At 47.4% G+C, this 14,644-nt stretch overlaps 1 protein-coding gene across 2 annotated transcripts in view; it reads right to left on the bottom strand.

Moving 5' to 3' along the window:
* Positions 1-14,644, bottom strand: part of Tmtc1 (transmembrane O-mannosyltransferase targeting cadherins 1) — a 220,634-nt gene that overhangs the window by 120,417 nt on the left and 85,573 nt on the right. Inside the window, exons 6-7 of one of the 2 annotated variants that reach the window (XM_017799233.2) lie at positions 3,201-3,282; positions 2,248-2,351 (exon numbers count right to left, since the gene is read on the bottom strand). The exons of the other annotated variant lie outside the window; for it this stretch is intronic. Coding sequence (XP_017654722.1) covers positions 2,248-2,351; positions 3,201-3,282 — 186 coding nt within the window. The remainder of the gene's footprint in view (positions 1-2,247; positions 2,352-3,200; positions 3,283-14,644) is intronic. 2 annotated transcript variants of the gene reach the window in all.

Here is a 14,644-nt window from a genome sequence, read left to right as displayed (position 1 = left end):
AGGAGGGGCGAGGGAGAGGAGGGGGGAGGAGGAGGAGCCACTGTTCTTGGCTAAGATGGTGCAGCTCACAGACGTGATCAGAGATTGAGACACTTTGTCCAGACACAAGGGCCCTGGGACAGGCCCTGGTTTGCTGATGGCACAGGATATGAGTGAAGCAACTGTTTAGCGAGTTCAATGCAGTTCAATGCGTGTTCACTCCACCCACACTGTGTTTCCATCTCTCCACCCTGGTTTTCAGGCTGCACCTAACTGGGCATAGAGTGCTTGTCCCAATTCAGAGACAAGAAAGCTTGGAAGAAAACAAGTCCAAAGCTAAGAGAAATCACCCCAAAGTTCAAGGGCATCACTCCCGAACTGAAAGACATCACCCCAAAGCTGAAGGAAGGAAGCCACCTGCAGAATCCGGATTCGATGATACCCTGTTTTCTTGGCTGCTGGAGAGGCCACAGACCAGAAGTCATTCATCCATGAACTCTCACAGGTAAAAATACCCAGACCAGAAGCCTGGAGCCCATGAGCGTCACGGAGAGAGACCCAAGAAGGAGGAAACATTACCAAAAAGCTGAATTGGAGAAGCAAGCGTCAAACTGGATGCTTCCAAAAATGTGTGGCACTAACGTTAAGAGGCAAGCTGAGACTGGGCATTTCTGAAGTGTATTCCAGATCGTGAATATAAACAGATGTCCAAAGTATTGTAAATGATTTTGACGGAGTATTTGTGATAAAATGTGTTACTCAGACCGGGAGGCAGCCTTCAGGATGTAAAAAGAAAAGGTCTAAATGAACGCAGACAACGGGCAGTGCAGTTTAGAGGACAGCCCGCACCAGTCCAATCCCCAGCACCACGAAATGCAAAACACAGATGAAATTTTTTTAAATGAAAAGTGAAAAATCCTACAAACCATAAGAAAAAGCATTTATGTAAAATGTTATAAAGCTATCAGTCAAAACACGTAAGATGAACTGATGGTAAAGGGCAAAGACCGCTGTCTGAACATAAAACCAAAAGTCAAAACTCTGCTATCCCTAAGAAATGCAAACAGGCCCAAATGTGAATCAGCTACAGACTGCGGTTTAGTTTAAGGGTTTTTCATAATCTGGATGTGGTGGTAAGGTTGTCTGGCATTCAGCATTCAGGAGGCTGAGGCAGGAGGGGTCCAAGTTCAAGGTCAACCTGTGCTACATAGTGAGACCCTATCTGAAAACAAAGGATTTACCATGTTTTGCAATATATTCCAAAAATATAGATCAGAAAATAAAGGTTACTACCACAAAATATCATAAAAGTGGTATATTAAAAGGTATTTATAATATATATAACTATTATAATAGTTGACTAGGACATCCTAATGATTAAAATGCTACAAGGAACATAGTCTAGGTTATTAAAACTGGCAAATGTAATCACCTTCTTAAGAAGATTTACTTTTATTTTATGTGCTATGAATGCTTTGTCTGCATGTAAGTGCACCACATGTGTGCAATGCCTGCAGAACCCAGAAGAGAGCATCGGATCCCCTGGCACTGGTGTTATTGACCATTGTTAGCTGCCATGTGGGTGCTGGCACGGTCCTCTGCAAGAGCAGACAGTGCTCTTAACTGCTGAGCCAGCTCTTACCCTCTGTGATTGTGTCCTAAAGCCCCCACAGTACATCACAGCAGATTGAGCAGGTAAGAAACCAAACATCTACTCCGTATATCAGAAGATGGATCAGCCCCACTTCTTGACTCAGTATCTCTAGAAGTTCAAAGGACTTAAGATACAATTAGCACTATCTTTGCAAAAAGCATTAATTTTGTTCTTTCTTTTGAAACTCCCTGTGACTTTAGCTTATGATGTCTAATCAATCTGTACATACACTTCTGTGCTATGTTCTGTAACACCTGCCTTATGAGGCCCCCTCAGCCCATCTTCTACAAATAGTAAGCATTTGATGAAATTCTTGTTGGATGAGCAGATATACACCTCTGAGAACAGTAGCCATACTCCTGCCCAGTCATGTTGAAAAGAATTCCAATTATGTCAACAGTGCTCTCCCTTCTCCCCTCATACAGAACAGCACACACACATTATTTCTTCAAAATGGAAAGCTGACCTGTAATTTGGTATAGTGAACACTATCCCATATGTATGAACGTATTGCCATGAGACCCGTTATTTTGCACAATTGATATATGCTAATAAAGATGTTTAACCAAAGTAGTAAGTACCAAGTAGCATTGACAAAATGGATGCCCACTGACCTTGTTAGGATATAAGGCGAAAATGAGGCCGGGTTATCCTGCTCTGAGAAGAGGGGCATAGTCCCTCCCATTATCCACAGGCGGAAGTACAGAATGACAGTCACCTGGGGAGAACGAGATCAGGTGAGATGCCGCCTGCACCTCCTCCCTCATTTTTGACCATTCTGAGCCTATCGAGAAGTGGGGTCAGCTGTGCCCTGCCCTCAGGCTATGTGGGTTTGTGGCATCTTGGGACCGTGGTATGTGGAAGCAACAGGCTGTGTTGCTCTAGGCCTGACCCCTGTGAGGTCCTGTAACTTGGGGTTTGCTCTTTCAGAAGCCACCTGCCATGTTGTAAGGAGGGCCTGACTCTATTTCCAGAAAGTCCTGCATAAGATATCACAGACAGACCCCGTGGAGGACAAGATGAAGCAGCCCTTCTGGTGGTCGGTAATCCTGCCTGAGTAACCCCAGCCCAAAGTCTTGATGACAGGGGAGCTGTCCAGCTGAGCTCCTAGACAGAAGCCCCAGGACCAAGCACAGAGTGGCTAGTGGCTATATCTATGTCCCCAGGTTGTGGGTCTGTGTGTTACACAGCAATAGATACTGAACAGAGTGGCTATATCTATGTCCCGGGGTTGTGGGTCTGTGTGTTACACAGCAATAGATACTGAACAGAGTGGCTATATCTATGTCCCTGGGTTGTGGGTCTGTGTGTTACACAGCAACAGATACTGATGTAGTGAGTCTTCTGCTGCTCCCTCTAGAGATCTCCAACCCAACTTTAATACCCTGAACAGGGCTGGAAAGCCTATGTCATTCACACCACCTCATCAAGTTCCCATGTATGCCTTCACAGTTATGAAGTGATGTTGCTAGAACCTATGCTTGCTTCTGTTAACAACCGTGTCTGAGTTGAGTCAAATTGAAAACACCCCTTTTAGCTACTTCTGAAGTGTATGTTATATACTTACATAACTTATGACCAGAATGGCCCTTTTTAAAAATGGTCTCAGGGCAAGCAGGAAATTTCTGTTGCTGCTTGCTGTCAGACACCTGAAACAGGAAAAGGGAAAGAATGTTAGGACCAAAGGTCTACAGCAGTACGCTCCTCTATGAGCCTCCTGACACGGTCTACAGCAGTACGCTCTGCTGTGAGCTCCTGACACGGTCTACAGCAGTACGCTCCGCTATGAGCTCCTGACACGGTCTACAGCAGTATGCTCCTCTATGAGCTCCTGACACGGTCTACAGCAGTACGCTCTGCTGTGAGCTCCTGACACGGTCTACAGCAGTACGCTCCGCTATGAGCTCCTGACACGGTCTACAGCAGTATGCTCCTCTATGAGCTCCGGACACGGTCTACAGCAGTACGCTCTGCTGTGAGCTCCTGACACGGTCTACAGCAGTACGCTCCGCTATGAGCTCCTGACACGGTCTACAGCAGTATGCTCCTCTATGAGCTCCGGACACGGTCTACAGCAGTACGCTCTGCTGTGAGCTCCTGACACGGTCTACAGCAGTACGCTCCGCTATGAGCTCCTGACACGGTCTACAGCAGTATGCTCCTCTATGAGCTCCGGACACGGTCTACAGCAGTACGCTCTGCTGTGAGCTCCTGACACGGTCTACAGCAGTACGCTCCGCTATGAGCTCCTGACACGGTCTACAGCAGTATGCTCCTCTATGAGCTCCGGACACGGTCTACAGCAGTACGCTCTGCTGTGAGCTCCTGACACGGTCTACAGCAGTACGCTCCGCTATGAGCTCCTGACACGGTCTACAGCAGTATGCTCCTCTATGAGCTCCGGACACGGTCTACAGCAGTACGCTCTGCTGTGAGCTCCTGACACGGTCTACAGCAGTACGCTCCGCTATGAGCTCCTGACACGGTCTACAGCAGTATGCTCCTCTATGAGCTCCGGACACGGTCTACAGCAGTACGCTCTGCTGTGAGCTCCTGACACGGTCTACAGCAGTACGCTCCGCTATGAGCTCCTGACACGGTCTACAGCAGTATGCTCCTCTATGAGCTCCGGACACGGTCTACAGCAGTACGCTCTGCTGTGAGCTCCTGACACGGTCTACAGCAGTACGCTCCGCTATGAGCTCCTGACACGGTCTACAGCAGTATGCTCCTCTATGAGCTCCGGACACGGTCTACAGCAGTACGCTCTGCTGTGAGCTCCTGACACGGTCTACAGCAGTACGCTCCGCTATGAGCTCCTGACACGGTCTACAGCAGTATGCTCCTCTATGAGCTCCGGACACGGTCTACAGCAGTACGCTCTGCTGTGAGCTCCTGACACGGTCTACAGCAGTACGCTCCGCTATGAGCTCCTGACACGGTCTACAGCAGTATGCTCCTCTATGAGCTCCGGACACGGTCTACAGCAGTACGCTCTGCTGTGAGCTCCTGACACGGTCTACAGCAGTACGCTCCGCTATGAGCTCCTGACACGGTCTACAGCAGTATGCTCCTCTATGAGCTCCGGACACGGTCTACAGCAGTACGCTCTGCTGTGAGCTCCTGACACGGTCTACAGCAGTACGCTCCGCTATGAGCTCCTGACACGGTCTACAGCAGTATGCTCCTCTATGAGCTCCGGACACGGTCTACAGCAGTACGCTCTGCTGTGAGCTCCTGACACGGTCTACAGCAGTACGCTCCGCTATGAGCTCCTGACACGGTCTACAGCAGTATGCTCCTCTATGAGCTCCGGACACGGTCTACAGCAGTACGCTCTGCTGTGAGCTCCTGACACGGTCTACAGCAGTACGCTCCGCTATGAGCTCCTGACACGGTCTACAGCAGTATGCTCCTCTATGAGCTCCGGACACGGTCTACAGCAGTACGCTCTGCTGTGAGCTCCTGACACGGTCTACAGCAGTACGCTCCGCTATGAGCTCCTGACACGGTCTACAGCAGTATGCTCCTCTATGAGCTCCGGACACGGTCTACAGCAGTACGCTCTGCTATGAGCTCCTGACACGGTCTACAGCAGTACGCTCCGCTATGAGCTCCTGACACGGTCTACAGCAGTATGCTCCTCTATGAGCTCCTGACACGGTCTACAGCAGTACGCTCTGCTGTGAGCTCCTGACACGGTCTACAGCAGTACGCTCCGCTATGAGCTCCTGACACGGTCTACAGCAGTAAGGTCCTGCTATGAACCTCCTGCTCTCTGATAGGGGCCCAATCACAACACCCGGGTATCACTCCTCATTCTACTTCTTGCAACCTGGGAGATGGGGACAGGTTTCTTCACTTCTTCTGAACTTCTGTTTTTCTCACTTAAGAGGCAATACTGCCTACTTTGTGAGGCATATGTTATGTGGGTGAAGGCCCAGCATGGGAGCTGCATTATCATGCCTTCATCCAACTAACCCATACACTCTGACAACTTTGTGCTAAACACGAATCTACATGCACAGCTTTAGCTCATTTGAAGGGTGCAATGTCTTCAACCCACAGACCACCCTAGTGTCTTACAGACCCTGAAGGACAAGGGTGCCAATGTGCATGAGGTAAAATACACTGAGCATCTGTGGTGATCATCGCCCACTCACACACACTGAAGAATGTTCCTGCCTGCCTACCCTCCTAGGAACCAAACTAGACTGCAAGAATGTCAGCTTCCGGAGCATTGGGATTTGTGGGCACCCTACATCTGCCACCGTCACGCACTGGTTCAAAGTTGTAGCTGCAGACTTGTGAATGGGACTGTCTAGTTCTCACAAATACTGTGACAGGAAAGCGACAGGCATGCTAACAAGCCCCCCCCCCATGAAAGCATGGAGTCACGTTCACCTCCACACAGGCTTGTACTTCTTAGAAGAAGAGGAGAAAAGTTGGACTGAGTCACTTAATCCCTCTGCCCTGTCCCTGCTCCTGACCCCTTTTGGTTATTTTTTTTCCTTCATTCCTTTTAATCTTTTTTTTTTTCTTTCAAAGGATTCCTCTCTAGCATCTCTTAGAATCTGCATGTGAATGAGGTCTCTTCACTGGAGAGAAGCACTCATACTGGACAGAAAGCCTTTTGTAAGACCTGAGGGTGTGAGTGTCCTGCAGAGACCGTCCACTTTGAGACTGCTTACACAATGCACGTGGCTCCTGTCTGCGGCAGGTGTTTGCTAACTGCATGGGAGTGACCCCTCACTAAAGCAGTCCTTCCTCCACATCTCCTGTCCCCCTTCCCAATTCATACATCTCTGGAAGTGATACATGCTCAGATTTGGCTATCCACATATTTAATGAATAGAGGAAATTAGAGTTCATTGCTAACAAGCTTTGGACTGGATCCATCTTCCAGAGCTGCTTCTAAGTCCTTTCCTTCCACCACAGACCCCAGCAGAGAGCTTTGTATCAGGAAGGTCATAGACATTCTGTCACAGTATGGGTCACAGCATGGCCACTGTCCCTCGGTGGGCTTTGGGGATCTGGACCTATACATATCATGTGCGTGCGTGTGTGTGTCTGTGTGCCTATGTGTGTTTGTGTGAGCATTTGTATGTGTGTGCCTGTGTTTGTGTGGACATGTGTATGTGTGTCTATGTGCACGTATCTCTGTAAGCATTTGTCTGCGTATGTTATGTCTGTGTGTGACCATGTGAGCACATGTATGTGTGTTTATGAAAGCATGTGTATCTGTGTGTCTCTGTAAGCATGTGTCTGTGTGTATCTCTGTAACTCTGTGTGTGTTTCAGCTATGCAGTTTACGGAAGCAGTCCTTGGCTTTCACATTTGGTTGAAAGTCTTTGGCTCCACAGCAGGGGCTCATGGCTGAGCCCCTTTCTGGTCCTGCCTCCCTCTGGACTCTCATATTCAGGCCAACTCAGCCAAGACCAGCCCTCGCATTCCTTCAAGGATAGAGGGCAACTAGGAGCAGACAGGCAAAGGGACCTGTAAGGGCCAGAAGTGCCAAGGAGGACGGGGCGGAAAGTGCTGCTGTCCGGGGACAAGTGTCTGCTGTGCCTGCTGTCCCATGACTGCTCTTGGAGGCTTTTCTCAAGCTCCCTCTGCTGCTTGCTTATTTTAACACTAGAAAACTTAGAAGTGGTTTTCCTTTTTACAGAGTTTTCCTAAACTCAACGTTAAACTTAGATGAAGCGCCCACATATCATTTTTCTGGGTTTGTCATGTTGGTTATTTTAGTGCTTGTATTTATAGTGTCCTCTGGCTCAGACATTCTTAGTGAAGTTCCATTTCCACAAGACGTAAGGCAAAGGGTACTATATATTTTACTCTTAAAATGTAATATCCCAAAGTACCGGAAGCCTAAAATGGTAGAGATTTGTGGCAGGAATACAAGACTTCAGGATTTCTATTTCCAGCTGTGACCCACAGAAATGACGAAGTGAGACAGACAACATGGTGCCCTTTCTGGATGAAGCACTAAATCCTGGGGAGCACGCCATGGGCTCAGTTAGCTACATCCTCTCCTCCACTCCACCCCACATCAGAGCCGGATGGTGGGACTGTCCCCGCTGATCCCTTGCATGTGGCCTGTGAAGTGGCCCTGACAGGGATGAAGGGCAACAACAGATTAGCAGCAATAAGCTAACAATACATGCCAGACATGCACCATGGTTCAAATAACCCATTTTCCATTAGAATAATTCCATGAGACCAAAAACTTAGAAGTGATCATTATTAAACCCGATTTTTCTCAGCTATACATTTTGATCATGAGGAAAAACGCTATCATCAACACTTATTTATGTATTTACGTTTGAGATAGGTTGTCATTAAATTGTCTGGGTTGGCCCGGTGCTCAGGAGGTAGTCCAGGCTGGCCTCAAACACAGGGCATTCCTCCGGCCTTAACCTCTGGAGTACTGACTGTGCCATCAAGCCTGACTGTTAACACTTAAAGTTCAGTCAAATTCTCCATAGGATTGTTCACATTCCTTGCAAAGCTAGAGAAAATGCCAACAAATTTCAAACCACCAGGAAGGTGCTAGAATGACACCCAGAGAACAGGTTTCTATTCTTCTGCTGACCTCTGTTAACACAGTTACCATAGCAATAGAGATTCTTTAGTAAGACTCTGAAGTCTAGAGCCTTCCAGCCCATCCAGTACTTCCTTATAAATCCATTTTCATCAGGAACCCTGCTAAGTGAGTTTTTCAAGACCCCTGTCCCCCTGGGTACAACAGGCCTGCTTTCCCTTGAACAGAACCTCCTTCCCCATGCTTACCAAGTACACTTTGAATTACTTTTCCTTTTACACACACAGCAAGGTCAGTAACTGCCTAATAACCTAACTAGAACTTTACAAAATATTTTGTTTTTATTTTATTTTATGTGTTTGAGTGCATTGCCTGCACGTATGTAAGTGCACCCATGTCATGCAATGCCCACGGAGGTCAGAAGAGGGCATCAGATCCCCTAGAACTAAAGTTATGGATGGATTCTAACAGTCATGTGGGTGGTGAGAACTGAACCCGGGTCCTCTGCAAGAGGAGCTGTTGCTCTTAACCTCTAAGCCATCTCTCCATAGAATTTTAAAGGTCTTTCCTGCCCACCCTCCTGGACTCTTGTGTTCTCCTTACTCTCCAGTACTAGAATACAAATACAAATGTTCAGTTTAGGGTGCAGACAGCAAGCTGACGATGACAGCTACCAGGACAGTATCGGTTCCCCTTTCTCAAGTCCCGATGGAGATGAAGGTTGTGTTAGTCTCTGGCTCTCCTCTAACTCCTACACCTGCAAATTTTTGCCTAAATGTCAGCTCCAGAAGGCAAAACCAGCAGTGAACTGTCATTACTCAGCAGTGAACCAGCAATTCACATCCAGCTATGGAAGTTCCTTGGAGAACACCAACCACAACTAACTTGATTTCTTTTTCTCATTCAATAAAGGACATTAGTACAGAATCACCACATGGGGTTGGATTTAAATTCAGAGCCCTTAGAATAAAAATTCAAAAATACTGCTTTTCTTTAAAGACAGGAAAAGCCTCTTGGTATCTAAAATAGAGCAAAGACACAGCTCACATCAGAAAAGATGGTAAGCTCACCACAAACTACAAAACAAGGCTAAGTCTAAGGGACTCCTTTTTCAGGCAAGGCCTTGAACTGGCCTCATCTACACCCTGGTCAGAAAAGGCTCTCCAGAGAGGAGCAGGTTTGACATTCAAACGATTGATATTCAAATGATTCCAAAGGGAGAAGAGGGTGAACTCACAAATGCACATCTCGGTTCTGCCAGCTCCAGGAGCCCCAGTCCATGTACACACCCCACTCTATAGCTGGGGCAAGTGTTTCTTCCAGAAACTTTAAACCCTCAACTTTTCCTCTTACAAAGAAAGCTTCACTTAGATTATCACACACAAAACAGGGGAAATAAGCCTGGGAGACCATGGGGGAATATGATTTTCAGTTCTCTTAACCATGTGGAAAATCAAAGGTTAGAACCAGGAGACAAAACAGCTCAGGTGGTTTTATAGGTACGAGAAACTGACTAGCTCGCTATGCAACAGGAAGAGCTGCATTCCATCCGCAGCACGCAAACAAAAAGCTGGGCATGGCGATGCATGCGTGTAACCCCAGTGCTGGGGGGTCAGGACAGGAGGCTCCCTGGGGCTCTCTGGCCAAACAGTCTGTCAAATGAGCAAGCTTCAGGTTCATGAGATATCCTGTCTCAAAAAATAAGGCAGCGAGCAACTGCAGAAGGTATCTGATGTCCATCTCTGGCCTACACACACACATACACACACACACACACACACACAAAACCACACACACACACACACGCACACATGCGCACACACACACCACACACACACACGCACTCACACACACACACACACAAAACCACACACACACACACGCACACATGCGCACGCACACACCACACACACACGCACTCACACACACACACCACACACACACACGCACTCACACACACACACACACAAAACCACACACACACACACACACGCACTCACACACACACACACGAATGTAAACTGAGTTGCAGGTTACATATAATCCTTCCATGTCAATGAGGGTAGGACTCAAAGGATGTCTTTGTTAAAAAGCATGGATTCTTCATGGGCTGCAGATGTCCAAAGGGCAGTTTAAACATGATGAAAGCCTGATATCCGTGCCCTCTTTATACCTGCAACTTTGCTGCCTTCAATGTTGGGAAGCTTAATTCTGATCACAGACATGTTAATTACTTAAAGTGTGTCTGTTATAGGCAGAAGATCACAGCTCTCATATCAAAAGGGATAAAGGATGGTTATTCTGGAGCCAAACGAATGTGACCGTGGCCATGGAAGACAGATTTAGGTCTCCCGAAACACCATGTTCCAACATGGTAACAGCTCAGTGAAGTTCTTATAGTAACAGAACAAAGAAAGCTATAAATGAAGGCACTTTTCAAATGCCTTGGAAACATCAGGTAAGCAGGTCACAGGGAAGCCGGGAGATCTCCGCTAGCTGATGACGTTCTTAGTCTTTGGGTTGCTAGAAGCTAGAAGTCTGTTTGTAATTTCCAAGCCCGATAGTCACAGTATGGCTTTTAGATCAAACACAAAGGAGCTGATTAATGGCTACTTAGGAGACTAAATGTAGCCACATTCCACAGCCACCAAAGCGTCAGTCAGTCAAGCAGCCTGTGGACTGTTTAACACAGGTGCAGTTTTGGGGCGGAAACTTCAGTTCACACTGTCTAACAAGTTAATACCACGGTGATTAGCCCTGGCTTTTCTTCCTTCCTCTTCAAGAGTGAAGACATCAAGAGTTACATCAGGTTTACTGGGACCTGACTGAGTTGGGCGCCTCTATACTAGCAACTGCCAGTCCTGTGTAATAACACAGTAACTTTGTCTTAGTCTGTATGTGAGAAAAGACCACAGACTGGATAATTTATGAAGCGCAGAGTCTATTCCTCACAGCTGTGGGGCCTGCATAGCCTAAGGTCAAGGCGCCGGCACTGCATCCTGTAAGGCCCGTGCGCTGTGCCCACACACGGCACCAAGGCAGAATTGGTGAGCACTCCAGTGCATCTTTACAATGGCACCGACAGCCAGGTGGGGGCTCACACCTGCAATCCCAGCACTCAGGAAGCTGAGGCAGAGGACTGCTGGAAGTCTGAAGCCAGCCTGAGCTATACGGTAAGTTCCAGGCCAGCCTGGGCTACACTATGAGCTCTGTCTCAGAAGCTTCGACAACTCATGAATCAGACGCTGCCTCATGAGTCAGCCAACTATGTCTCCTAAACCCTCATTTTTTAATACCCCCATGCTGGGAATTAAGAGTCACCTCATCTGGATGCTGGGACTGAAATTCTAACTAATTTAAAGTGATGAATCCCAGCTGGAGGCTGGCACGGGTCATTTTGAGGTTGATCACACACCACTGGCCCTGGCAAGGAGCTGGTGAGCACCAGCAAGCAGACATCAGTTCGTTTGTTGATTCTACAATACAGAACTCAAAAGCAGATGAGGTGTCCATGAGGAAACCAGTGGAGAGACATTATCCCAAGAACCAGTGAGGCTAGTACATGCTACACTTACCCAGCACCAGTATGAGGGTGCTAAGTAGCCTCTTAATGCACTTTAATTTTTTGTGAATTGGCTATTAATCTGGAATATGTGAAAATGGCTTTGCTGATGAGAAATTTAAATTTGTCAAAATATGAATCTTTGGGGGCTGGAGGGATGGTTCAGTGTTAAGAGTGCCGGAGAGATGGTTCAGTGTTAAGAGCACATGTTGCTCTTGCAAAGGACCCAAGTTTGGTTTTCAGCACCCATGTCAAGTGGCTCACAACTGCCTGTAATTCCAGCTCCAGGGGATCCAATGCCCTCTTCTGGCCTCTGTGGGCAGTGTACACACATGTACACATACACACAGAGACATGAACAAATACGCAGGACCTATTATTTGTATTTGTATAGAATTTTGTGTGTTAAGATTCTAACCTTAAATCCCTGAGAGATCCTTGAGGTTGTCAGAGAGCAGCACTCCAATGACAAATGGAGTCATCTGGCTGAGAGCTCAATGCTTGCTTTTCCCCGACACCAGGCACTCCCATCTGACCACACACTCTGACCACACACTCCCATCTGACCACGCACTCTGACCACGCACTCCCATCTGACCACGCACTCTGACCACGCACTCCCATCTGACCACGCACTCTGACCACGCACTCCCATCTGACCACGCACTCTGACCACGCACTCCCATCTGACCACACACTCTGACCACGCACTCCTACCACGCACTCCCATCTGACCACACACTCCGACCACGCACTCCCATCTGACCACACACTCCGACCACACACTCCCATCTGACCACACACTCCGACCACGCACTCCCATCTGACCACACACTCTGACCACACACTCCCACCTGACCACACACTCTGACCATGCACTCCCATCTGACCACGCACTCCCATCTGACCACGCACTCCCATCTGACCACGCACTCTGACCACGCACTCCCATCTGACCACGCACTCCCATCTGAGCACGCACTCCCATCTGACCACGCACTCCCATCTGACCACGCACTCCCATCTGACCACACACTCTGACCACACACTCCCCTCTCTGACCACACCATCTGACCATACATTCCCCTGTCTGACCACACACTCTCAGTATTTCTCCTCATTTCTATCTATCCACTCCCATCTGACCACACACTCTGACCACGCACTCCCATCTGACCACACACTCTGACCACGCACTCCCCTCTCTGACCACACCATCTGACCATACATTCTCCTGTCTGACCACACACTCTCGGTATTTCTCCTCATTTCTATCTATCCAAACTTGAAACACACTAGAGATGCTATGGGACCAATGTGATGTGATCACTGCAAATTCCAAATACACCTGTGCAGGCAGACACTAAACCCAAGTATTAAAAAGAACAGCACCAACCAACCATGTTTTAGTAATATTTTCTGGACCTTACTAAGATACTTGAGCTGATAGATTTGAGTAGAATTAAGCGAGTGAAAAAGGATATTCAGTATTAGGATGGTCTGGGTAATGTAGGCAAACACACTTTAGGTCAACAACCAGAGTTCCCATTTAGAGACTGCCTACTTTCTACCCTAGACACAGTTAATCCATGTGACCTACAACTTCATCACTATCCAAAGTGACAAGCTAATCACACAATGACATTCAGTTTGACAAGAAAAGTATCAGGAACGGAGGGAGGTCCTAGAAACATTGCAGGGAAGGAACAAATGCGCAACCTGATAGCAGCCAATGCTGAGCACACAGCAGGGGCCAGAAACTGCTCCAAGTGCATTAACTCTTTACCTTCCTGCAACTATGAAGCACTTAATGACAGGGAAACTGAGGTATTACAAAGTGAGCTAAGCTTATGTGGGATCACAAAGTCAATCATCAGCAGAATCGAGACTTGAACCTGTATACCTGGTCCTGAGCCTATTACCCTGCAGGGCCACTGTGTGCCATCTGCCTTGCCCTAGGAAGACAGCACAGGATGAAAGACTAAGATCAGAGAAGAAGGTCAGCACGAGGGGGCTGGAGAGGTGGTTCTGTGACCAACAGCATTGGCTGCTCTTGCAGAGAACCTGGATTTGGTTCCCAGAGCCTGTGTTCTTGTTCATAATCATTTACAGCTCCAGTTCCAGAGGCTCCAACAACAACCTCTTCTGGCTTCTGTGGGCAGCTGTACACATATGGTGTACATTTACGCAGTCCCACACACAGACACATGAAACAAACTAACAAAACTTAAAATAAATCCTAATAAGCTGAGACACATGAAACAAACTAACAAAACTTAAAATAAAGCCTAATAAGCTGGGCGTGGTGGTGCACGCCTTTACTCCCAGCACTCAGGAGGCAGAGGCAGGCGGATCTCTGTGAGTTCAAGGCCAGCCTGCTCTACATAGTGAGTTCCAGCTACAGGGAAATCCTGTCTCAAAAAGACAAAAAAAACCTGAAAACCCCCCAAAAAACTGAAATATAATCTGTAGACAATAAAATTTGCCAATAAATATACACCAAAAGGTGCACAATTCAGTGATTAAACATATTCACAAGATTATTCAGCTGTAATTATTGCCTATTTTCAGGAGATTTCATCACCCCCTTGGAACTCCTGTACCCATTTGCAGTTATTTCCATTCACCCCCTTCCCTAGTCCCTAGAAAATACTGATCTGCTTTCTGTTTCTGGGATTTGCCTGTTCTGTATACTTCCTACAAATGGAATCCTACTGTGGTTTGTTGTGTCTGACTTCTTTCACTTCTCATTATGCTTTCAAAGTCTGTATTAAAACAAATATTGGTACTTCATGTCTTTTTCAAAAATATTATTTTATGTGTTGTGTGTATTGCCTGCATGTAGGTAAGTGCACCCATGTCGTGCAGTGCCCACGGAGGTCAGAAGAGGCTGTCGGATCCCCTG

Source organism: Nannospalax galili, unplaced genomic scaffold (genome assembly GCF_000622305.1).
Source record: "Nannospalax galili isolate Female #2095 unplaced genomic scaffold, S.galili_v1.0 scaffold638, whole genome shotgun sequence".
In the NCBI taxonomy this organism is placed as follows: domain Eukaryota; kingdom Metazoa; phylum Chordata; class Mammalia; order Rodentia; family Spalacidae; genus Nannospalax; species Nannospalax galili.
Note: the sequence above shows the minus strand (reverse complement) of the source record. Positions and strands in the feature narration are given on the sequence as shown.